The 25,913-nt window shown below is 35.7% G+C and overlaps 5 protein-coding genes across 5 annotated transcripts; 3 read left to right on the forward strand and 2 right to left on the reverse strand.

The window, feature by feature from the left end:
* Positions 1-1,779: 1,779 nt before the first annotated feature.
* GCK72_010478 (uncharacterized protein) lies at positions 1,780-3,318 on the forward strand (the record flags this gene model as incomplete). Its single annotated transcript, XM_003110698.2, has 7 exons — positions 1,780-1,917; positions 1,964-2,128; positions 2,182-2,273; positions 2,317-2,656; positions 2,704-2,879; positions 2,923-3,100; positions 3,253-3,318. The coding sequence occupies 7 exons, from the start codon at positions 1,780-1,782 to the stop codon at positions 3,316-3,318; spliced, it is 1,155 nt and encodes a 384-aa protein (XP_003110746.2).
* A 5,249-nt stretch (positions 3,319-8,567) lies between these two features.
* GCK72_010479 (uncharacterized protein) lies at positions 8,568-9,294 on the forward strand (the record flags this gene model as incomplete). The annotated part of the gene is made up of 3 exons (XM_003110779.2): positions 8,568-8,674; positions 8,856-8,978; positions 9,138-9,294. 3 exons carry the CDS (start codon positions 8,568-8,570, stop codon positions 9,292-9,294), a joined length of 387 nt encoding a protein of 128 aa, XP_003110827.2.
* Positions 9,295-9,880: 586 nt separating this feature from the next.
* On the reverse strand, positions 9,881-11,782 carry GCK72_010480 (uncharacterized protein; the record flags this gene model as incomplete). Its single annotated transcript, XM_003110868.2, has 8 exons — positions 9,881-10,002; positions 10,296-10,376; positions 10,546-10,658; positions 10,704-10,841; positions 10,886-11,200; positions 11,251-11,462; positions 11,511-11,606; positions 11,690-11,782. 8 exons carry the CDS (start codon positions 11,780-11,782, stop codon positions 9,881-9,883), a joined length of 1,170 nt encoding a protein of 389 aa, XP_003110916.1.
* A 6,267-nt stretch (positions 11,783-18,049) lies between these two features.
* On the reverse strand, positions 18,050-24,702 carry GCK72_010481 (uncharacterized protein; the record flags this gene model as incomplete). Its single annotated transcript, XM_003111037.2, has 17 exons — positions 18,050-18,141; positions 18,189-18,359; positions 18,442-18,538; positions 18,590-18,845; positions 18,890-19,032; positions 19,155-19,451; positions 19,503-19,704; positions 19,752-19,805; positions 19,924-20,086; positions 20,185-20,538; positions 20,643-20,799; positions 21,259-21,407; positions 23,195-23,268; positions 23,539-23,788; positions 23,835-23,910; positions 23,958-24,075; positions 24,548-24,702. The coding sequence occupies 17 exons, from the start codon at positions 24,700-24,702 to the stop codon at positions 18,050-18,052; spliced, it is 2,808 nt and encodes a 935-aa protein (XP_003111085.2).
* GCK72_010482 (uncharacterized protein) lies at positions 20,167-24,994 on the forward strand (the record flags this gene model as incomplete). The annotated part of the gene is made up of 2 exons (XM_003110717.2): positions 20,167-20,283; positions 24,575-24,994. 2 exons carry the CDS (start codon positions 20,167-20,169, stop codon positions 24,992-24,994), a joined length of 537 nt encoding a protein of 178 aa, XP_003110765.2.
* Positions 24,995-25,913: the final 919 nt, after the last annotated feature.

Consider the following 25,913-nt stretch of genomic DNA (forward strand, 5'->3'; position numbering starts at 1 on the left):
TGTTTAGAATTAAATTGTAGAACAAATCAATTTTAGTCAATGAATGGGTACCGTGCTTCACTTTGAAATGTAGTCACACCTCACTTTGTAACTAGGTCAAGTCTAGTAAAGTCGAAACTTGGAATCAGATTCTGAATGTCTATGACGTCATCTATTCAGTTGTTCCAACTGCTTCTACAAACTAAACATATGCGAGGCTATAAAACATTCATGGAAAAGGTAGATCTTTAGATTTTTTTTCCAATCGTTCACATCATTATCAGGAATGAAGAGTGTCGAGTCATGAATCTCTCAACTCAGCTTTAACTCATCTCTTCTAAATAACTGAAACCAGAACCAATCTATATAAGTTCATACGTCATTCCACTGAACCGTGAAACTCTTTCCATCTCTCTCTCTTTTTCTTTTCCTTTTTTGATCCAGTGACCACTACATTCAAACCGCCTACCACCAATTCCACCACCAAAAAGAAATGAATTCCCAAACAATTTGCCAGAGTCGTTGCCTGTCACCTCGTTTTCTCAAAAATAATCCTCCCTATCGACTCGACGTCTTCTAGTGTCTTCTTGTGGCAAACACATCAAACTGAAAAAAGAAAACTTCATCCTGAGAATTCAGACATCTGTTTATCTCTTTTCCCCCGAAGTCGTCGTCTCATTTCTTCGTTTTCTTCTCAGAAAGTTCATTTTTTCTATGGTTTTGCAGTGGGAGAAAGTTGAATGCAGACAATTAGGCGTGGCGCTCCAACAGATTCGATCCGTTTTCTTCTTCTTCGTTCTCTCTTCCTCTGTATTTACGGACCTTCTTCTTTTTCTTCTCTTTCTTCTTTTTCGTCTTCTTCTTCCTCCTTTTTCAACTTATTCTTCCTCTTATTTTTTCACATTTCGGGTCATCTACTACTTCTGCTTACTACTACTACTACTACTACTTATAATAATGCCAATTCTGAATATAATTAGAAGAAACTGAAGAAAAGAAGGGAGAGAAAAAGAGGTTGGACGAGAAAGGGGAGGCCGCGAGCAAGTTTAATTAAAATTTGGAGATGAGAGAAAAATAAAAAGAGGGCCTCTTAAGTTGTATATTCATGTGAGAGTATTCCTACTTTTACCCCGTATTACTAATTGAAGATGAAGTTTGTATTTCCTTCAAATTGTAGAATCGATTTAGAATTTTTGTTGCCAAAGATTACTCTACTTGATCCTTTTATAGATTTACCTGACAGTTGCATCCCGGAGCTGAAAAACACGAAATCTGTCCATTCTGTACCTGAGTATACAACTCCCATAAAAAGTCATCTGACATCCAATGGCCTCTTCTAGATAAGCGTCATTCGCTCCTAAAAATTGCAAGACACTCTTTTTAGCAGTACCGTTCACTAACAATACAAAAACCACAATAATCTAGAAACCAGCCACCGCCAACACTGACCTACCAGATTAGGATATGCAGAATAAACAAACTGATCGACCAGTCTTATGACAGTTTTGCACCAAACTGCGTATTCTTTTCCCTTTTCTCTCGATTCTCTTCCAATAGTATGACCGTGGGAAACTCTTTTGTTCGTTTTCTTGATTTCTTCCTCTTCAAACTTGACTTTTTCATTCTCTTGTTTTGAACTTTTTCAAGTTTCACTCCCTTTTTCTTTTCTCTTTCTAATGTAAACACAAATAATGCTCTCTTCTTCTTCTCTTTATCTCTTATCAATACCCTTTATCACATGTCTATCAACCTATTTCCTTCCATCTATTCCATTCTTCAGAATTCCAGGTCCATCGATGAATGGGAGGCCGAATGGGCGTGGTCAGACGTGGCAGTGACGTCACGTCGCACGTTTCCAGCTCTGGAAAATCTGGAGCCGCACCGTGTCTTCAACACTTTTCAGTTATAAGAAGTATTGGAAGAGGAGCATTCGGGAAAGTGAGTGTGAAGCAGACAAAATAATTTTCCTTTTTTGAGATTTCAGGTTTGCATTGTGCAAGAAAGGAAAACAAAAAAGTATTTTGCGTTGAAATATATGAATAAAAGAAGGTGTATTGAGAAGGGTGTCGCTGCAAATGTAATCCGTGAACTGACACTTCTTAGTAAGATTTCTCACCCTTTCATTGTAAACCTATGGTATACATTCCAGGTGAGTTCTCTCTTACTCTCTTTTTCTTATTCATCCACTCTTTTGATTTTCAGGATCCAGACTATATGTATATGGTTTCTGATCTATTACTTGGCGGAGATCTCAGATATCATTTGAGTCAGCAGGGAAAATTCGCAGAGGATCGGTGAGTGTCTCCATGTGATGAATTTTCAAATTCTCTCATTCAGAGCGAAATTGTATTTGTGTGAGATTTGTTTGGCAGTCGAGTACTTACACGAGATGAAAATAGTGCATCGAGACATCAAACCAGAGAACATTTTGTTGGATGAACAAGGACACGCCCACTTGACAGATTTGAATTTAGCCACGCAATTAGAAGATGATCAATTGGCGACGTCATACTCGGGAACAAGACCTTATATGGCTCCAGAGATATATGCAACGTATTTGGAATTAGAAGATGGATATGATAGTAGAGTTGATTGGTGGGCATTAGGTGTATGTTTTTATGAAATGCTTCGAGGAAGGACTCCGTTTGAATTTAGTTCGAGGACGAAACCAGAGGAGGTGAGAAGAAGATTCAAGGGAGTATTGAAAAGTTGATGTGATTCCAGGCATATGTTGCATTCCGTGAATCGTCAATACCCTATCCTGCTCATTGGCCAACTGATCTGATTCATTTTATTAATACGATGCTTAAATTTGACAAGGAAAAAAGAATAATCGGTTTAGAAGCAATCAAAAAACATGCGTATACAGAGAGAATAGATTTCAAAAGTGTTTTTGAAAGGTATGAGCAAAAACTCTTTTTCGTAATATTTCCACTTTTTCAGAAAACCTGCACCAGTTTTCATTCCATGTAAAGAGGGTCTTAACTGTGATCCGATGTATGAACTTGAAGAGAGAATTCTAGTTTCTACACCAATTCATCGAAGAAGAACAAATCATAATAATAGTTCAGGGAGAAGTTCAAGTGAACCACAGAATGCTGCATTGGTAGAAGTTTCGAAAGTAAGCTTTGATGAATTTGACTCTATGCTGGCTAGTGAAAAAGGGGGGAGCCGGCAGTCAGAAATAGTTGCTAGCGCCCGGCAAGTTAGAATACTGAAAAGTTTTTCTAATCGAAAATGAAATATTTCTTGACCTCAAAACATTATTTTCAGGCATTCATCGACTTCTCCCGTCATAATATGAAAATTGAGCCGAATGGATTGTGTAGATCAAACTAGTAATCTCATTTCTTTGTTCTCTGTTTTTTATTTCCTTTTTATCCTACTTTTCATAACATTGATACGGTTCCATAATTGTTGAAAGTAATAAAAAAAAGAACACAGTTTTACATGAGTCGTTCTCCACATTTTCAATATTCCGGTCGCGGAGCAAGCAGTCTATACAAATATTTGCACTGATGAATCAGGGCAAGAAATCACAATTAGATAGACAACTGGCTACCTTCTCATTGCTTTCAACCACCTACGAAGTGGCACTTTCCTCCTCAGAATCGAGACTCCTTCACTTCCTCAAAGATTTAGAAGTTCTCTCTCTCTCTATCTGAAAATAGAAAGAAAAGTGCAAAGTGCTTGTGGGAAATATCTGAAAATAAGAGAAAACAAGACCTTTTATTTCCAGATTTTCCCTTTTTTTTATTTCTTCTTCTTCTCCATTTTTGTTCAAAGCAAGAACGTTTACAAGTCAAGTTTTCATAGAAAATGACGTTTTGAATGAAACAAAAAGAAGTCGTTGGCGACAAAATGATGTTCTAAACAATACAATTTTAAGAGAATTGTTATTGACGTATTGACTATAAAAGAAACATTTTCAGTATTGAAAAGGAAGTTATATTCTATTATTCAGTTGTCTTGAATCCTTCTTTTATACTTTTTCGGTGTCTCATTCACAACAAAATTGGAGTTCCTATTTCATGTGAAGACTCTCTTCTCCCGATTTTTTCCTTACTGTTATTAAAATAATCCGGACTAATAATTGTCAATGCAGCTCCAGTTATATTTTTCCTGTCAAGAGTTGTTCAAATTTCATGTTCTTCTTGAAAACCCGAAATATTTATAAAATTTTATGCAAACTTGTTTTTGATGAACTTTTCAAATTGAAGATCATCCAAAACATGTTCAAAAATATTTTTTATTTTTCTATCATTGTGAGGATGTTCCATATTCAAAAACATTCAGCTTAATATATGAGCACCTGCTCAATGTTCCAGACAACGAATTTCTTTTTTCCCAAGTTTTGTTAATATGAAACGTACATTTCTCTCTCCAATCACATCAATTGAAATATTTTTTGAATGTTTTTTGATGTATTTCTCTCTGTTAAGCTCCGTTTTTTATTATTAACTAGCGAGCGAAAGCAATCAAATCGAATCCTGCAACATTTTCCGAGAAGCAAATGTTTTGTCCCACTAAACCAATTCAATTCTGTTTATTCAAAGCCAAAACTACATTATTTTTCTCAGAATTTGCAAAATTATTTGATCGAACTGATTCTCATCAGAAGGTTTTCCCATAAAAGTAAAAATAGAAATTTTATGTTAAGAGCATTCCCAAACCCTCAACCCACTCAAAAATCTCTTTTCTTTTTCGGATTATCAAAAAGTCAAAAATCTGAAGTGAGAAATAGAAATAAAAACGACGAATCCCCTTCCCCTAATTCCTCATTTTCGTTCCGTTCCCTATTGACTTTTGACCTACATTTGCCAACTTGCTAACACTCCACAAAAGTTGAAATCTGATCCGTTTTTCCCAAAAAATCAAACAGTTTCTCCCTGTTATTTGCTCATCACAGTTCTGTGTTCAACTACTCACTTCTCTCTCTTTTCATTCTTTTTCCATCTATTTCACTTATCTATAATTTATAAATATCTTCGTTTTCGAGTAGGTATATTTTCAATTTCATCTCTGCCTCTTCTTTAAATATTCCCACGTTGAAGAGAGGATTGCGCACAAAAGTTATAGTAGGTACGACTAAATGTGTTGACAGACGTCAGTTTTCAGAAAAAGATCATCAGAAATGCACGTCCAAGTTGTTTGTTCATTTCACTGATAAAATCCTTGCTTTTTCTTAAAAACTTTGCTTCCATATTTCATGGAACTGTGACGCCGAACAAATGATTCTTGCATCGTCTTGTTTACTTTTTCATATTTTTCTTTTTATCAGGATGAGTCCACCTTCTTCGTTTTCTCAAGAATATGTTATAAGAAGGTATCATTTATCAAAAAATTACCTGAAAATCCCCCACTCATCTCAAATCCTTGTTCATTTTTCGAGCTCTTATTATCTCATTCATTCAGAAACAAATTATGAATGTGTGGTTTCCCATCTGTGGCTGTTATCCATAAAATTAGTGCCGAAAATCTGTATTTTAAAGATGGAAACTACAAAATGGTGTTGCTCTGAAGGATGTGCAGCACAATCTGAAAACACATGAATCTAGAATTCAATTTGTTTACAATCGGTTTTAAAAACACTTTCCTTTATTGAAAAAAAATACAGAATCCAGATCAACATTTTACATCTAATCGAAAAAAATACTAGAAATCTGGAAAAAGGAACATTTGATGGCTAACAACCCCTTCATAAATTGTTAATAACTGCAGTGACTGACTCATTTCATTTCGAATTTATAGTTAATTTCAACGTTTGCTTAGAATATTTTCTGTTATTCAAATTTCTTACAGACTTGTTCGAGGCTTCTTTCAATCTTTCCATCAGACGGGAAGTAGGATTTCTACACTTGTTTTGGTACAGTCACACTTGAAATTTTCAAATTCCTATCGTCGTGTTTTTGTCATTTTTCCATTAAGATAATATTTCTATTTCTAGAAAGTTCTTTGTAGTTTCTCATATTCAATGAAAATACAAATCCATTGAATTCTTGAAAAATCAAATCAGAATCAACAAGTTCATTCAAAATACCGAGAAGGATTGGCCAATCAATTGTACTTGTTTGTCCGAAATGTTATGTTGTCAAAATATAATATTTCCCCTATATCTGATTGACTCTATTTTGCTTTTAAAGTTATTTTTATTTCTATTTGAATTCTTCCACTTCTTGTTCTCTATTTCTTCACCGTGTGAATCCAAGAAAAATGTGAAAGAAGAAATTTTTCTCTTTTTTCCCAACATCAATCCTGGATCGAAAATACAAAATAAGGGACAAAAAACAACTGGGATTATATAGAAAATGAAGAGAATGAGTCACTATCGTTCAGTTTTCTATCGTCCAGTCATATCTCTTTGTCTCTAAATCCTAATTCTGATGAAATGTTGGAAAGCTCGGAGAGTAGAATGTTCCTGTTCAGAAAGTGCTCGATTTTCTCAATAATTGATTGAAAAGGTACAAAATTCGTTTCTTGATTGTTTTTACCCTTTTTAAGGAGTGATTTCTACTTATTTTCATTGTTAAAATTGAATATAATGTGTTCATTGAAAAAGAAATCTTTCTTTCTTTGACTCCCCCCCCCCCCCCCAACAACATTCATCCGGTCATCTCTGAACTATTCTAAAATAATTTCTAATCTCAGAAGCCGTTTCATTCAATTTCTCACCTCATCAAGATGTTTATCCGAATTTTAAATCCTCATTTCCCTCATCACTGATGCATTTTTATCCTTCATTTCAAAAAAAAAAACTATTTTCGGAAATATTCATCTTATAATTCTTCGTGGGAAAAGGAGGAACTTGCGTCTTTGGATTATCCTTTTTCCTATTTATGGATGAGGAAGACACATTTATGTTTGCAACTTTTGATAATTTCAAATGAGAAAATCTGACTAATGTCGATATTGATAACTTTAGAATGTTATTGGGAAGACGTTTTCAATGTTCCGATAGATTGAAGATCACAAATTAGTGGTGAGGACGGTTAGTTGTGAAGTGGTAAAAGAGGAATACCCGATAACAATCTCTGCAAGAAAATAAATTCTTCATTAAAAATGTTTGGTCATCCTGATCAGTTCCTATTCATAATGAAAAGAATCCTCATCGTTCCTTTGATTATTGACCATTTTCCCATGATGCCTTCCCGACCTCTTCGTTTACTTTTTCAAAAGAAATGAACTCTTTCCAAAAAGAGACAAGAAGGCAGTGGTTTTGTTCTCGTACAGTCTGTAGATAATCCTATCAACTACCCTCTTTCTTCTTCTTTTTTCTTTCCACCCCCAATTCAATGATCCTCATTTCTCTTCTCTTCATCACCAAAATCCTTTATAATCTAATCCTCATCTCTTCGTATTTCTCTTCTCATTATCCATCAGCCACCTACCTCATTCATCTTCATTCCTACTTTACTACCCTTAAATTGCCAATCATTACCATAACTTCTCACCCACCGCCAGATATCCTTTTTCTTTTACTTTTGAACACTCTTCAAATCTCACAAATTGATTATTACCTTTTGCCAAATCAATGTTTTTCCCTACTCTATTCTAGTCAAAATTTTTTAAAAACTCACTTTCGGAATGTCCATTTGTCCTCTTCTATTCAAATCAAGACATAGTTTCATGCTCAAGATCTGAAATTCCTAAGTTCATAATGATAAAATATTCTGAAGTTGGAATAAATAAGCGTCTTCACAAATCATTAAGATGGTTCTTTGGTATACGCACCTTCAAAACTGGAATTTGAAAACATATATTCACATTTTACTTTAAAAAAATCTCTTCTCTAGTTCATCAATAAACATCTTCCGACTGATTGTTTTCCAATACCAAAATGAGCAAACTTCCCGTTTTCAACAATCCAAAAGCTCTACAGATTTTGCAAACTTTTATTTGCCAGCCCTGATTGTTTCAATGTTTTAATAATGTTTTTTCCTGAATCTGATAGATTATTTTCAACCTGCACAAACATATTTTTCGCAGAATGAACAATCACAAGATCTGATATAAAATATGTTTATTTGAGAATGTTCGATCATTTCATTTTCTTTTCGAATACAAAAGAATGCATGTCAATCAACAAATTGTCCCTTTCTCGGTCTCCGTCTCTTTTTCTACTTTTCAATGATTCATCTTTATCAAAAAAAGAATGTATCGATACAAGAGTACCCCCACGAGTTCATTTCAATTTCATTTTCAATAGCTTCCTGTCCATGGATTATCATTATTTTGCCCTCTCTATCCCCCTCTTTTCCTAACTCTTTTCACTACAATGATGTGCTCTTTTCCTGTGTTTTTTCTAATCTCCGTTTGCTACGAAAAGCGATTTAATGATATCCACAAACACGTATGACTCGTTTCTTCCGGAGTCTAACGATCATCTGAATCCACTCTCACAACTTCTGTTTCCGCCACGTCATCATCAGAATAAACTTGATTTCGTTTTTCTTGAGGGCAAGATGAATGAAGAGTGTAATGTGAAAATACCTTCTTCGCCTTCTTCATTGTTTTCTCTTTTCATTTCTCCTCGTCTATTCATTAGTTTTCGTTTAAAACTATATCATTTTCTGAATTTCAGAATAAAAATGGACACAGTGGTTCCTGTTCCGAATGCTGCAACAATTGAGAATGGATCTGCGAACAGCGGATATTTTACTCCAAAAGGATATCTTAATCAGAATATTGTCAAAGAGTTCGTTTTTTTGGATTGAAAGTTTCATAGTTCCTGAACTAATTTCCGAAGCTGCCAACTCAACAGATGCATTGTTGAATTATCTATTCTACCGTATACTTGACATTTCTTTACCGGATATGAATCATAGACAAACATTCTCTTTCCCTAGATTCAATGTAGTATATTTTCTCAATTTCAGAGCCGAAGCAGTGCGAGAGAAACGAATCGAGAGTCCACGTTTCTCTACAACATCTTCTGAATACAATGTTCCAGTCTCTCCATCATCTCGTTTCCCTTCCTCATCTCCACTTATTGTCATCAGGTAACTTTGACTTTTTCTTTTTTTTATCAATCAATTGTTGACTGTTTTCGATTGTTGACTCTTCCAATTGTTTTAGTTCCGTGACGCTTGTTCATGAAATTCTAATTTTAATTCTGTTTTGAGACTTTTTTCCTAGAAATTAAATTTCAAAAATTTTAGCCCACCAAAAGACGATGCAACTCCAATAACTGTCCTTCCGACAGCCGTCCGTTCAATGCCAGATACTCATCATCGAAGTCTTATGGTCGCTATAATTGCAGCTCTTCTCGTCTTCACCGCAGTTGTTTTTATGCTTCTTCTTGTCATTTTTTCATAATTTTAATCTAATTTCGTACAGAGTTCATCTCAAATTCATCTATGTCACATGGCCAAATTGTCCATTTGTTTTGCTTTATAATTTCATATTTTCTTTTCTTTTTCTCCTCGTTTAAATATCGTACGGTGTAATTCTTTGTTTCTTTTGCTCAATTCCTAAATAATAAAACCGATTTATTCATTTTCTTTGAAAGAAAAAAGACACAGAAAGCGACAAGATTGACTAGAAATCACGGATACGGTTCCCTTCAAACTCAAAAAAACCACAATTTACATGTAAAACTCTGATGATTCCCGTAAAAAACATAAACATCCAAATGAAACTATTAAGTTCACTGAAAAAAGTGATAAAAAACAGAAAAAGAGTGAGGAAAGAAATGCGAATGGAGGAGGCAAATGAAAACAGTCATGGAATGTTTTTTTGACGGTGAGAGAGAGAAAAGAGAGAGCCCAAAGCGAAGCGGAAACACAGGAAGTTAGGGAAGAGAATACGAGGAAATGGGAACATAAATCACCCGGTATATTGTCAGAGGACTAGCTAACAAGTAACTAAACAATTGGAAATAAGAATAAAAGAGGATCAAAAGTTACAGAGGAACTTCGGGTCTCTCTAGGAAAGCATCATCTTGACCACGTTCAGAACGAGAGATCGAATATGCTGTATGGATAATTGTATCATTCTTTGGAATACGAATTGCACGATCGATACCTGAAATTGAAAATGAGGATTAACTGAGAATCGAAATGACAATATTTGAACTGTTGCTAATATAATTGAAACTAATTAGTTTTCTTTATACAGATTGATAAAAATTCGCCGTTTATCCCGAATTGGCTTACTATAGGATAACTGTATATGAGAAATTCCGTTTTTTACATTCTAAAAAACAAGTGGTATCGTAGTCATTAAAAATATGGATAATCTTTTCGAATATGAGCAGAAATCTATTTCTAAACTCTTAAATTTCGAATGATTCTTCCCCAAAATCTTGTAAAACTCACCAAATGGCTTCAAATGATAGATGAGATACTCGAGAACATACATCAAGTTCGGGCTGACGTAGTGGAAAGAGACGGCATAATCTGAAAAAATGAGAGCAAATAGTCAAGCCGAAAACAATTGATCACTCTTCAACTTTTTCATCTTTCCTACGGACCGGGAGGCCATTTGTTTACACGGTCGCCAAGGGAAGATGAAACAAAAAACGAAGAAGAAGAATAAGATCAGCATCAAAAAACCAAAAAAACCAACCTGAGCAGCATGTCGGTCCTTGATCCATCGGATAGTATGTGTACTGCCAGAACCAGAATTTTGGATCCACGTGGCCAGGAGAGAGATGATGTTCCGGAACGAAAGGCATGAATCTGCAAAACGATTCACTTTATCAAATATTCCAAATATATTCCAACCTATGATGTCCATCAGCATCTCTCGAATCTCCAGCTTTCACTCCAACCTTCTCCAAACATTTTCCCATTTCTGCATCTTCTGCTCCTCCATGATTTTGAGAGCATAAAGACTTGTCGGGAAGTGCCACTTCAATGAATCTGAAATAAGATGTTGCATATTTCTTTTTCTTCATTTCTCTTACTTCTTGAGTGCCTCTCTACTCAAAACATAACCAGCTCCTCCACTATGATAACCTCCTTTTGTGAATGGTTTAAACTTGCATCCAAAATGAATTGGCTCATCCGGAGAATGAGCTAATAGCATGAATCTCAAGTTCTCCATAACTACATATGTATCATCGTCAGCCTTCAAAAACCAATCGAAATCATTCAAATGGTGATCATAAATGTATTTGAATGCTCCTTTCGTTTTTGCCCAAAGGTAATCTCTTCCCTCAGAAACATTCAAATTGATGGCTGGAAGTTCGGCGTCTTCTTCAGATGACATGAATACATATCTGAAAATAAATTGTGCTAAAAACTCTTCTTCCACGAACAAAAAACTCACTTATTGCACCGTTTAGCCCACGTGGCTTTCACGTGTTTTGCTCGTTTCTCATGATTCTGTTTACCCGTGAGAATCCAACAGAAAACTCGAACCTTCTTCGATATTTCATCAGCAATTATGCTTTCACCATCATGACTGTGTGATGAATCGTTCGAATGGAATTGAACTGGAGCGAAGTCCGCATGATTGTCGTCTACTTCTTCATCTCCGTGCTGAAAATTTGAAAATTACATATTCAGAAAACAGAAAAAAAGGCTCACTGGATCATTTCCATGTGCATGATCATGCTCTTCTAGTTGTGGATCATTTCGGTTCGCCCTGATGATTGCTATCCGAGATGCTGCATCGTAGGCTGACTGAAAATTTAAAAATTTAAAAGTGAATTGATTTGATACAATATGTTTCGTGACTTCCATAAACACCGTTTTTTAAAACTCACGTTTCCCGATTGAGTTATGATTGACAAAGTCAAGCCAAGAAGAACACCGAGAGCCACGTAGGCAAGAGGAGAAATTCGTGGCCAGTTTGCCATATCAGTACATCTGAAAGAAAACTTTTTATAGATAGAAAGAAGGGGGTTTTGAGAAAATAGAGCAGAAAAGGGTTAATGAAATAAAGACACGGGAAAAAGTTCTTCAAAGATAAAACTATTTAAAAATTAACACAAAATTGTGGCATCCACGTTCGTGTCGTTGGAATGGAGCGAAGGTCAAAAGGGGCAGAATGCAAAAGTGGAAGGCACAACGTTCGGATTCAAAATCTGCCAAATCATTTTGAAAGTAATTGTATCCTTGAAATGTTTTAATTAGAAAGATTTAATGCAATACTAGTAAAGGAAACATTCAGAAATTCAATTAGAAGTTGGAAGTGAAACAAATTTCATGAGAAGAAGGATTTCATATAAATACTAATAGAAGTAAGCAGTTTTAAATGACCATGCTGTCACCAAATATAACAGACCGATATAAAGACGATAAGTGTGAAAATCAAAATAAAAGTAAAAGTACTCAAAGGAATCGGTCTCTAGCCAACTAAGATGACCCTGAAACAGGGAGAACTGAGATTTACTCTTTTCGTTTTTTGGTAGAAAGGGAGGGGTTGAATTTATTTATATTTTGAAAACAGTCAAATCGTGTGCCACGTAGTTGTGATGTATTGTCAAAAGGGAACGATTGGAGAAAAGAGGATGAGGAGGGAGGAGAGTACCCGAAAATATGGAAATTCGAGCGAGAAGAGAGCTTGGGCAATGAGAAGAATTCAGAGGGGAAATATGTTGATGAGAAATAGTATTGAAATGAAAGAGAATCGAGAGAAAAGAAGGGAACAGTCAGGATGAAGAAGCGCAGAGTGAAAGAAGAAAATAAGATGAAGAAGATGAGGAAGAAATGAAAAAGAAGAGAGGAACAAAGATAGTTTAAACGTATTCTGATTCCGGAATGAAACAATTTATGGATCATGATTGATATAGATTTACATGGTTCCTTCGACATCTTTTTTTCTATTATAAAACTGAGATTGATTTGAGAAGAAAGAAATTAGAAAGAACTTCGGAATGGGTTTTGAGCCCAAACATGATATTATTCCTCATAAAACTTTCCAAAAATAGTGGATGCTGTCTTTGCCAAATTGGAACACATGACCACATTCAAAAAGGTTCAGAAGTTAAATGAGTAAATAAAAGTCAAGTGAAGAATCAGAAGACTATTGGGATCTATCTGAAAATACTTATTCATATATTCGGATCGAAATATACAGAGAATTCGAAAACGGATCAAGAAAGAACAAAAAAAAGAAACAAAAGTTTTATTTGTGAGTGTCAGTTGTGCAAGCATCTGGCGTGAATCTGATTCTCCTCGTTCTCAATGATATTTAGTTTGGTTGGTGCAGAAATATGTGTCCCTTCTGCTAGCCAGTCCACGTCTGCTACGTAATATATACAAATGATTGGCAGAGAGAGATGACGTGGGTTGACACCGGAATCAAAATATGAACAAGTTTAGAGAATGGAATATGGAAAACGAAAAAAGAAACAACATAGAGATAAAACATCGGAAGAATAAGAAATAGAGGAGGGTGTCTCGATTATCGCCACCAAAAGCATCGCATCAAATCGTTCTTCTCTCTCTTTCTTCTCTCTCTCTCTCTCTCTCTCTCTCTCTCTCTCTCTCTCTCTCTCTCTCTCTCTCTCTCTCTCTCTCTCTCTCTCTCTCTCTCTCTCTCTCTCTCTCTCTCTCTCTAGGCGCAATGTCATTTTTGGAGAAGACGAAAAGCTGCTTTTTCGGTCTTTTTTGTCTCGCTCCCGTAGGACAGTTTCTCTCTATTTCTCTCGATTTCTCTGGATTGCCGATAATCAACGCATTGATATATTGATCAGGATCATTTCTCTCTTTCCATACGGACGAAGAAACTGTTTGAACCTGAACGAATGAAAAGACGATTCTGGTAAATTGTGTACTTTCGAAAGGACAGGAAGAATAAGAAAAAATATATAGAAAATGGCATTGACATGTCTAAAGAGAACCTTGAAAAATGGAATTGACACAAAATTTGAAACTAACAGAAAAATTCAGACTTTGAAAAACATATTAACAGTTGGAGGGCTCTCTGGTGTTAAGTCCTGAAAGAAGTCTGATGAGAGATGCGAAACTTTCATAACTCTAAACGGAAATACATAGATAACTTCCCACAGGTCAACTCTCAGTTATTAGAATCTTCTCGTTCATCAATTCTAACCCTTCCAAAAATCAAGAAATTCAGCCGGAAAATATCTTCCCTCAGTGTAGACGACTCACTTTAAAGTGCATTCGAACACGAAAGTGTCAAATTTCTCTTTGCGAACAAAAAGTGATGACGAGATTGAAAAGTAGTACTCTTTCTCTTCTTGTCTTCTGGACTATTTGCCAAATCAACTATCTTGTTCTCTTCCTCCGAATGATGCCAGAACCTCATGCTGTTTACTCAAAAGAAATAATTCGCACTCTTTCTTTTCAAAAAGAACAATCAAAATACGTACAATCGGTACTGTGAGAGTGAGTTCAATGAGCAAAGTTACAACTTTTTGAAACCAAGAATAGAATTACTTACAGCGTTTTACGAGAGGAAGTTTTAAATATTTACAGGAACGGTACGGTGAAAATCAGCTTTTGAGACACAAAACCTTTTCAAAAACATTTTTATGCTGAAGAACCAAAAAAAGCGAAATTTGGAACAGGGAATTTCTAAAAGTAGTACAATTAAAACTCGTATAAATTGGAATGATCCAAAATGTCCATCTCTTCAGTAGACAGTCTACTGTGTGCACAGCTGAACGACCCATTTCATTCTCGAAATGAAACGTGGCCTTTTCTTTTTCTCGTACTCTATCTCCTACTCTAATCCGCTCAAAATTTGACCTTCTTTTTTCGTTTTTTCTGTCGAGAATCCAATTGCCACGTCATACAAATGACAAGGTCTTCTTCTTCTCTTTTCCTTTTCTCAATACACAAAAAGTCGAATTAGTCCAGGAAGAAATGGCACACACAAAGATTCGTTTTTCTGGCATTTTTCCAAGGACAAACGAATAAAAAGAGAGGAGAAATTGAAAAACTGTCAGTCACATATATCTCGCCATCCCTCACAATAGGATGGTTTCGATTTCAATAATCGCGTATAATTGCGCTACCGTTTCCTTTTTTCGTCCTATGACGGGCGGTGCGCGAGAGGAGAAAACTGACGTGGCAATACTATGTCAGAGTTTGAAAAAGATAAATGAGAAAGGCTAAATGAGAGAGAGAGAGAAAAAGATTCGAGGACGAGTCCGCACGAATCAGTTATCCACTGATTGTACAAGCTTGTCTCGACCCTCTTATGAAATGGTCAAACTGAACCAATATTTGGATATTGACAAGAGAAAAAAGAAGTTCGCAACAAGTGTTTAAATGTCTGCAAATGGTTTCTTTTGGTTGCTGGAAGTTGTGAAATATTCAGATTTCTTATCAATTTCCCGATGAATTTCAACACATTCTATTACTATGAAGCACTGTTTACTCAGCTGGTGTACCTCTACGTTGGAGCGAAATATTCTAATTCAGCATTACTGTATTTTTGGAAAGTAAAAAAATCAGCATAATTGAGATTTATGAATTCAAAATGTTGAATATTTTGTCTATTTGTTTTCGGTATTCATACGGACAAATTGGAAAAAATTGAGTGTGCAGAAAGATCAAGAATAGAATTAACCATAATTTCGCTGTAAATTATAAATTCAAAACTGAGAATACTAAATTCAGGATCTCCTCACAATAAAAATAGGTCTCGTTGAATTGGGATCAGAGAAAATATTCTATTTTTGTTTAACTTCTGCCAGAGAAGCCATCGGATTACCTGTTCGGCCGTGACTTGGCCACTTTTTCCCGGACGCGTTCGTCAGAAAGAACAATTGGAGTGGATTACAAAGAGAAAAGTACAAAAGAGAAAAGAGTAACGGAAGTGATTGGAAAAGAAATCACATGACGTCGAACATTTTGAATATTGATTAGAGAGGAAGAAGATGTTGCGGGGGTTTAGGTATGTGAATGATAAGAGTTGTTATCATTTTAGAGCAGCAGAAGGGTGTGGTCAGTGTGCAAATAAGAACTCAGAGTGTAGTTAATTCAAATCGTTTAGGGGCGAAGAGAGAGGGTCTTTTGTTACTTTTGCAAATATTCTGTTCCTCCTCCCGGAAAATAGATTCAAAACGTGGAACATGGACGAATAAAGGTGTGCAAATAGTGATTGTAAACCGGGGAAAGAAGCGAAGAGACGGTGCTTTACGAGTAGCTTTGCGCAACACCAACACACTTTTTATTAGTTCTCGATTGTTTCTGCAAAAAGTTTTTGGTGGATGAGACTAGAGAGTTGACAATTTAGGTCATTGAATGTGAGGGATAAGCGGAACTTTTATAGTATGAAGTTTACGATTTTTAACTCGGTGAAGATTTTCTGAAAATGAGTAAACCGGAAGTTTTCTTCAAATATGTTAGTGAAATCATATGAGAATAAATTAGGAATCAAGTCGACTTATGACCTTTGAATAAATCGAATCAAGTTGAAGAGTTGTTAAACTAAACAGTTGGATTTGAAGTGCTAAGTGTAACACATTTCTTTATTTCTGTCTTTTGTTTTCAAGTGGTTTTTTTGTCAAAGAGGAACCAACTGATGGTAAGCTTCTTGATTCTTTAGAAGTGATACAAGACGCTTTGAAATGAAGGAATTCGAATAGTGGAGACGTTGTTTTTTAAATTGGGAGATGAAAAACCGTAAATAGTGAAAACTAAATAAATATCTGAGGATGAAAATCGCAGGCCACCCAAGCAGCGTTTTCAAAATGAAATTGAGGAGTACAATTCCAAAATAAGAGATTTTGAAGTCAGTTTTCATCATTCAAAAAGTTAGAAAATAACGGGGAATGTCTTCTATTCCATCGTCAAATAATTCACACATTTCTCAAATGTGAAGTTTAAGAATGAAGACATCATCAGATAATTCAATTCTAAAAGAAACATATAAATATGTGGTAGAAGCTGAGATTCAGTTACATAAATCCAATAAAAATGAGAGGAAAAAGTGAATAAAACGGTCACTACGGACAACTTCTTCTAGTATCCACGATACGAAACACTCCGAATGGGCATCCTCTTTTTCCTTTTTTCTTCTTCACCCAAAAGAAGTCATACACGTTATTAGAGACGAAATGAAGACGAGAGGAAGAAACAAAAAATTGAAGGATTCGGCAAGAAAGCGGCTAATTGATCCTTCAAATAGCCGGTTTACAGGTTTCGGTTTGATGCACCAAAAACGGAATTGAAGAGAAAAAGGAGAAGATGTTCAAATGGGAAAATGATCAAATTCTTCTCAATCTCTTTCCGGGATCAAATCACATATTCTCACATTTCAAAAGGCGAGAGAACAGTCGGAAAGTTGGATTAAAAGATATCTGTAGTATGACCAGGCGGATCAATGAAATGCGAGAGTGATCTATTTGGGAGACATCGTTTTTTGACACACAATCTCTCGTCTAGATGATAGAAGTACAAATTCATTCGATGCGAAACCAGTCGAGTTTTGACGATTCGAAATATTATTATTCAAAAACTGAAATTCGTTTCTTAAAATTTTTCAGCCGTATTGTGTGGCACTCGAGTCTAATTTTCCAAAAAAATACCTAAGAAAAAGCAGTTTCAGATACAATAATTTATCTTCTTTTTTAAAATGTATCTTTTTCACTCTATCGGAAAATACCGTTCCAACAAATAAGGTTCCTATTTTTGGCACTCCTCAATTATTACATTCTTGCTTTACAAGAGAAATGCTTATTACACTAGAGCTAACTGATTTTATTCAAAAAACATTCACACTTCTCAGAAGAAATAATACGATTGTATTCCGAATGTGTTACCCACTTGAGGGGTGTCAAATGAATGGATGTATCTGTTCATTTCCCCTCCAAGAGCCCCTCTCTCTAAGCTCGTAAACCATCTGTGTCTCTTCCTTTAAAACGGATGTCTGTTGTGAATAAATGGTTGAACCATACTCATATTTTATTGTTTTGCTCCAATTTTATTGTAATTTTGCAATAACTTAATCGGAACTAATAAAAAATCGGGATTGAAAGAGACTGTATGGTTTGAATGGGACACTGGAAAAAGAAAAATCATTTGATTATGTTGAAAGAGATTTTCAGATACATTGGGAGATTTTGAAATATAATTTAGAATTGGAGTCATTACACATGGAAAGAAAAAACCCGAAGAGAAAAGGAAAAATCGATGGGATGGGTTCTCTATTTGAGATGTTGCACAAGGTTCTGCAAACATTTAACATGAGTCCGAGCAGAAGAGAGAAGACGTGAACAATCATGCCTTTCTGCCATTTCTGTAATGTAAATATATGTTTTATATTTATGGAAATAGATGACATACCATTGAAGAATTTGATCATATCAGTATAATCAAAATTGTTTGTTATAAGAACATCATGATAGTTTGTGATTGTGGCGAGACCAAAGAAAATGGAAAAATCATTGGAAATACGAAGACGTTGGGCCGCCCATATGACTTCCCATACTTTATAAGTACATTCGTAGGATAATTCTGAAAATAGTAAGGTTTCTGGTTCAATATGTGAAAGAAATAAAAGGAATTTCAAAATGTTTTGTTGAATTCCTAAACTCACCTCTCTTGAAATCCAATAAAAACCATCGGAAGGCAAATGAAAGTGCTTGAGCGTAATCAATATCAGCTATCAATGCATATATCTGAGGGTCCACGACCTGAAATTTCTCATCTAGTTGTAATTATCAGACACATTCTTATTATTTTACCTGAATCAAAGATCTTAAATTAAGTAAACATTTGGACATTCCCGGTCTCTGTGGGAACTTTCCGCGTTGACGAATCATTAGAATTGAGAAACATTCAAGAGTCAATGCTTCTGAAATCAAATTAATGCACTTTCTGTTGTAAGTATAATTGAGCTGACCATCTTCAAAAGTGACAAGAAGAGGTGCCAAAAGATCACACATTCCTTGGGTGTATCCTTCTTCTAAATTACGTCGAACATACGTGTACATTACTCTTCTGAAATTCAGTTCATCTTGTTATCGGTCTATTAGAATCCTCACCTCAAGCTCTCTAGATTATCTTTATTCGAGAAGAACATCAGATTCCTGTCACATCTTTCAACATCTTTGTCTATTCTGTGAAGATTTGCTCGAAATAAAGAAATCAGGTTCTCTCGATCGTAGTGCTGAGAGCATGTTGGTTCCTGAATTTATAGAAGTTTTTATGATTTTCAATTTCATGTTGAGGTTTTCTCAAATGTGAACCTTCTACGGGAAGATGGGCAACGCTATTTTTTAAACTTTGAGAGATCTATATTGCACTCACATTCGGATCTTCAAAAACTTCACACGATTCCTCTCTCACTGGAGAGGCGGCTTTTCTTGCTCTCGCTGCTCTGAATGCTTCTTCGTCACGTCTTCTGACTTCTGCTTCCAGAACTCTCCATTCCTCAATATCTTCCCAATATCGTTTTGTGAATTGTTCCAATCTTCCTTCCGGATATTCAGCCCATTCGAATAATCCAAGAAGATAAGGCCATGCCATTCTTCGAATTTCTTTCGAATTCACCCCTTCAATCCCTCTCCAGTACACCCTTTTCAAGAATTCTTCTTCGTTTTCTTTCTGAAAATTAATTGAATTTTGCATTTGATTCCCTTATCTTTTTGGTCTTACTGTAGGTTCCGCTCTACATTGTTTCCAAAATTTCTCATCAACTGGATCACAGTCATCATCACAAATCAATGTTTTCGTGTCAACCAAATGCAATAAATGGGTTCGAATAGTCCTCAAATGACGAACATATGTTAACCATCCGTAGAATGCACGTGCCATTATTTGATTTCTCATTGATTGACAAGCCTTTCCGATTTGGAAGCTGAATCATAAAACCCTTGAAAATTATAGAAGGAAAACTTTTCTTACTTGACAATACTGTCCACATTGTCCACAATATATGGAGAATTCGGAAGGGAAACACTGAAAAAGAAATTTTGAAACAGGGTTTTGGAATACTCCACAGTCTGTAAGTGTAAGTGGAGAAAACACTCCCCGTTTGTTGTTTTACTCAATTCAGAAAGTATAAAAATGTGCTCACCAATTATCATGCATCGGTGGAATAGGCGACGGAGCCAGCGGATCTTCAATGTCTTCTGGTGCCGGTTCAATTCCAGAAGTTCTCACCAACCGGAAAACGTAATCAAGCATAGCTGGATTAGCAACCGCAGTCGATCTCTTTCGAAGACGAGGTAGAATTTTCTCTGAAATTCTTATTAGTGATTTCAGCTGTCCATCTCATTAATCTTAGCTCTCTAGAGGGCTGGTCAGGTGAAAAATAAGAATGGAAATGGAAACGAACCTTTCGTCGAACCAGTCCACAATGGAGGATCAAGTCGTAAAAGGGGAGCTAAACCAGTCTCAAGAGAAGATAGAAATGCAATTGAATGTTGTCCAGCTGGTAATTGGAACGGAGCTGATTGAACTCCTTCACAATTAACAAAAGTGAGACATGTGGGAGATGATTCATCTTTTTGATGAAGATGAATGTATATGATATCTTGCATTTCAATATTGATTGTATTCTTCCAAATATTAGTGAATTCTCCATTGTTTGAGTGACCTGAAGAGGGCTGAGAACTTGCATGCATAAGCTGATTAGGCACCCATTTCAAAGAAAGATTTCCATCGTAAAACTTTTGAAGTGACATGTATCCTGAAAGAATAACAAAACATTGAAAAGGTTTCAAAAAACAGAATTTTTGATTCTCTTTCTCAAACACGCCCACGAGAAAGACATATAGAACTTGTTTTGCTTACCCTTTGCAAAATCATTTCCATTCATTGCAACACAAACATTATTCTTTCCATAAAGCAGAGTTGATTTGCAGCTGTGATGCAATGAGAATACGTAGTCACGACTCACTGATCCATTTCTTTCTACAGATGCAGCTATACTTGATACTTGACGGGTTATCTGAAATAAGCGAGATGAGATGGAAGGTTATGCAGCATTGATGAACTACAAAAAAATACTTGATAGATCAAATAATGGTAGTATCTGATAGTATTTGTAGCATATATAGAACAAAACAATATCTTTACTTTTGTAGTGACTTCCTTATAGTACAAATCCTCACCTGACAGATACATTATAGTGTGCCTCTCTCGGGATGGCTCGTACAGAAAAGTAGTCAACTACAAAAAAATTGTACGCTACGCGAATTGAAACTATATATAAACGATTATTACGGATTACACTGATGGAACAATCTAAGACCATGGGAAGTACTTTCAAAATTGGAATTTTCTAGATGACAAGAAACGAAACTTTTTGGTGAATTCGAAGGTTTTTTATAGATCACATTTGAATCGAAATTGATTTAAAATCTCCGTTTAAATCTCATTGTCATTTAAAGTAATAAAAATGACTCACAGAAAGTGGAGGTCTTGATCCGACACCAGACGTCGATCCAGAATTTTCCCCGTTTCTCACGCGAACGGCTCCTTCAACAAGCTCTTCAGCAGTCGCTTCTTGATCATTTCGGCTGCTCATTCTTCGATATGTTACCATACACGGAGCCACTAAAAATTGGAATTGAAAGAGATTTGATTCTGTTTTATGATTTCGTATAGAAGGGCTTCTTCTCTCTTCTGGCAAAAACAAGACGAATTCAAAATGTGAAACTAGTTAGATTGGAGAAAGGAAATGAAGGAGAGGGGAGGGAAATAGCTCTCTTTTGCTCATCATCTGTCTCATTTCAGAGCACAAATTCTAGATGAAAATGAAGAAAAAAAATGAAGATGAAGAGAAAGAAAAAAGAGCGATCCATATATATATATATATATATTATAGTTGCTAAAAGGGGCAATATTCATTAGTGTGTGTATAATAAAAACGAGAGAGAAAGAGTGCCTCTTTTCTTTTTTCGAGTAGAAGAAGAAGAAGGCAGAACTGCTGCTCCATTAGTTGGAGATATGCGAGAAGCAGCAGCATGCGACTAGTCTTTTAAGAGAAAACGAAAACTCGATTAGTCTGTAAACAGGGACAAATACGCTGCAACGCAGATGAGTCTCTTTTTAAAATTACTTTGATGGCCCAAGAACGCCTTTTTTATTCGAAACAAGAATGGATCGAGCCGGGGAAATTGGTGTGAGTGATGTGGAAGAGGACTATTTTTTTGAATTTTACAGCTGAAATTAATTGCATTTTTATCTGGATCATTATCATGCAACCTACTCTGCCGTGTCTTCTGGATACTGAAACTAAAGAAACCTTTATTTGAGTTTGGGACGGTTTTTAGGAACCAAATCTCTTCCCCGCTAGTAAATGAGCACAAAAGGGCTACCGACTACGGCTATAATCCTAGAATCCTAACCAAGAAATTCAAAGTCACAATATGGTTTGAGTCCTCACATCACTAAGTATCAAAATGTAAAAATCGGGCTTCACAAATGATTTTCAAAACCTTGTGTTACAGATTCTGAAGATCTTAATATTCCCATAAAACTATTTTTTGCAAAACTTATATTCTCTCGCTGAATTGATATGCTCTAGTAAATATAGAACTCAAAAAGCTAGGAAATCGTAACACGAATAAATTTCCGAATTTTTTCTCTATTTTTGCATTTCGCCTACTGCTTCTCCTCCAAAATAAAACGTCAAAATAGAGGCGGAAAGGGCGTAATTCTCTATTTATGAGCATTTTCACACGGCGGTTTCTGTTTTTTTCCTCTCCAAAATGATAGATGTTTGAAGAATGAAGATGCAGACCGAATCTACATTTTAAGATGATTTTTGATGCGCGGGAGCAAAAAAACGGAGAAATCTGACAAATTAGAGAGAGAGGAGAAAGTTCAAAGACCGGATATTCTTCGTATAATAAATGTCGAATAAATCACGTGAATGACGACGAATTGGAGAAATCTCCTTTTTTCTCCTTTTATTTCTTCATTTTTTCAGTGACTCAGTGAGTTGAAGAGCACATAGACATACATAGAATTACATGTGAGACGTGAAATGAGGGCTCTCTCGTGTGGGGCTCAGGCTCCTTTTCTCTAGATTCGCCATGCTTTTCTTCTCTGTTTCTTTCTTTTTTCTCTTTTTTGACGTCTACGTCTCCATTTTCTTGCTTCCACTTTCACTTATTTGGTAGTGGTGACGGACGAGAGGAGCCCGCCCGTTATTTCCAACCGAGTCGTGGAGCCAAACAGAAAAAGAGACATCATTGTCAGAAGTAAAAAAAAACACTAATCAAAAATTAGCTTGAGGAAGACGTCAGAAGCTTTACAACCTAGTATAATCTACTTAATCCGGGGAATTCTGTTCTCACAGTCCTTGTTTTTCAGAAGTGTTTCAGAGTCTAACTTACATAAAAGTGTAGCCACTAGTCGTCCTTTAACAGGATCCATTAGAAGTGCATTGCTATCGTAGTACCGGCGAACACTGCAATTTCGAAAAATATTTGCAAACAAAAAAGATTCTCGAGTTTAGAAATCTCATTAATTATTTTATTGGTTCAGGTCGTATGGAGAAATACAGGGCATATTGTTTCTAGGTCATTATCAGGCAGAATTTCACAGATTACGCCTAATTATTATTCGAGGATTTCATAAAATTCTAGCAAGTAACAGTGATTAGAAAATACCTATTGAAGTAATTAGAGCTTTCGATCTAGATTTTTCATTTTTCTGTCTTTCTTATTGCATTTCTCACCTCTTTGAATCAATGAAATGATTGATAATAGTTGACAATGATTTCATATACAATGCCTCACGAATCCATATTAAATGCATCGGAATAACACTCGTATGATGCTCTTCAATCGTTTTCGTTTGATCTAAAACCTGCTGTGCTGACCCGTTTGATTTGGCGATAATTTGAAGAAGAGACATTGAAGAAGGACTATTGAAAAGTGTGAGAAGACGTCGTCGAAGTCCATCCATGAGACACGCGTCGACAGCAACTAAAAAGAAATCTGGATTGAAGTGAATCAGCGTACTTATGAGTACCACATAGAGAAGTTACATAGGGAGAGTTCAAATTTAAATACTTCTTTGCTCCATGCTCTGCCATAATGTTTTTGATCTGAAAATGACTTGATAGAACCCTTTAGTTCGATTTCTGAAGCAAACCTCAATTTTGAGTTTCGTCAGCAAAACTTCTTTGTGCTGCGTGGGCATATCTGGTTCTGATTCTTCAACAGCACACACACTTCCGTTTCTTGTCATTCGTTCACACCCTTCATCATGTCTAGAAAGTTTTGAGCTACTTGAAAACATTCTGGTGTTTGTTGAGTTAGAAAAGAAAGAAATGATATGACAAGAGTATAATGAATGGTTTGAAACTCGTGGGTATTTCGTTTTTCGGTCAGACCAGGAAACGAAAGGATTTATGATTTATTATAAGTGACAAGACATACTTATCATTGAATACTATGTCACTAGTTTCTACAAAAATTCTAAAACTTTAAGACTTCATTGAAAAAAACGAAACTGAACTGAACAGAAAACTATTCACGAGTAAACTTGAAAGATTTTATGAACTTCTAGGAACGAAGTAATGATTTTTTTCAAACTCATTACATGGAGAGCCGGTCTATTGGAGAAAACGCAGTATATACTTTCACAAGATCTTAGAAGATAGCTGACATACAGTATTCGTCAGAAAACTAAAATCTTCTAAAAGATAGAGAGCTAATTAGAATACAGACACCGGAACTTACTTTTCAACCCAAGTATCAGTTTTATAGTTGTTATTATCTGATAAACCATTGATCCAATCAACAACTGAACTTCTTCTTCCATCCGTTGATCTTCTCTCCAATGTCGGTTTCTTCGCTCTCCACATATCCGCAGATGAATGTCGAAACATTTGCATCTTTTCGACGGATCAAGATTATCGAGACAAAAGAGAAATTGGGGCGGACGAGGTGTGCTCAGAGGCGGAGTTCACTCCAAACCACACAGATAATTGGCCGTTCGGCGAGACACGTCAGTCTGCAAAGAAGAAGAAAATCAACATGAATCAAGAGGAAACTGGAAATGCTCAACGACAGGGAATAAAAAACAGGAAAAGAAAAGAAGAGATGATTGTGGTGATGAGTCAGAAAAAAGGCAAAGAAATGGGAAATTGGGCGAAAATTCATAATAACAAAAATGGAGAAATCTGAGTTGGAAAAGTCCGTTTGGTGGCTGATCTGTTGAGTGTAAACAGAGTGAGGAGTTTCGAATATTCTACTTTAGTTTTCTAAAAGTGGCAATTAGTTTCAAACCATATATTCTCGACGTTTCGAAATGTTTGATAATAGAGTGGGGACAAAATTCAAATCGTTTATCAGGACTTGTTTTGTATCCTCCAATAGTTCTGCTCTCAAGACTAGATACAGATTGGAACAAGACCGGAATCGGCTGGCTTACTCTCATTCAATATCGTAGTCCGTTGGCTAAACTTGATGGAAGTCTTTCGCGTCGAAGGCACCCCAGTCATTTAGTTTTTAATTTTTTAAAGTTCTAGTCATTCCTAGATTTAGAATGGTTTAAAATGTCCTATTGTAACATTGTAAAATGTATGAGAAAAGAGAAAAAGAAGCTGACAGCGAGGGGAATATTGGGGAAACATTTCAAGATAGCGTCCCAGCAAAAATTGAAATCGGCATTGAATATTCAGTAGTTTTTGGGAGAAGGAAGCAGAAGGAAGAAGCAAAAGACATCGGAGATCTCAACAAAAAGAAAGAGAAAAGAAAAATAATTGACATGAAATACCAATAAAAAAATTGTCTGGGAAGAAATGGAAATTTGGATTACACTCTTTTTATTCCACCAAACAAATATTGAAATTGAAACAAAAAGTGCGAAAAGAAGTAGAAAAAGTTCTTTGACTGGTTCCACCTGTTCTCTGAGAATAAAAAATTAGGTGAAAAATGAAAACGTTGGAGAGCAGTGAAGTGAAAAGAAATGAATTTTCAAGAGTGAATAAAAAGAAGAAAAACGAAAAAAAGAAGTGGAACACAAGAAAAATGCATCTGAATTTATGTGAACGGAAGACAAAAGAAGATGTTTTTCTCTGATAGGACACTTGAACTTGTCACA

Source organism: Caenorhabditis remanei, chromosome III, assembly GCF_010183535.1.
Source record: "Caenorhabditis remanei strain PX506 chromosome III, whole genome shotgun sequence".
In the NCBI taxonomy this organism is placed as follows: Eukaryota; Metazoa; Nematoda; class Chromadorea; order Rhabditida; family Rhabditidae; genus Caenorhabditis; species Caenorhabditis remanei.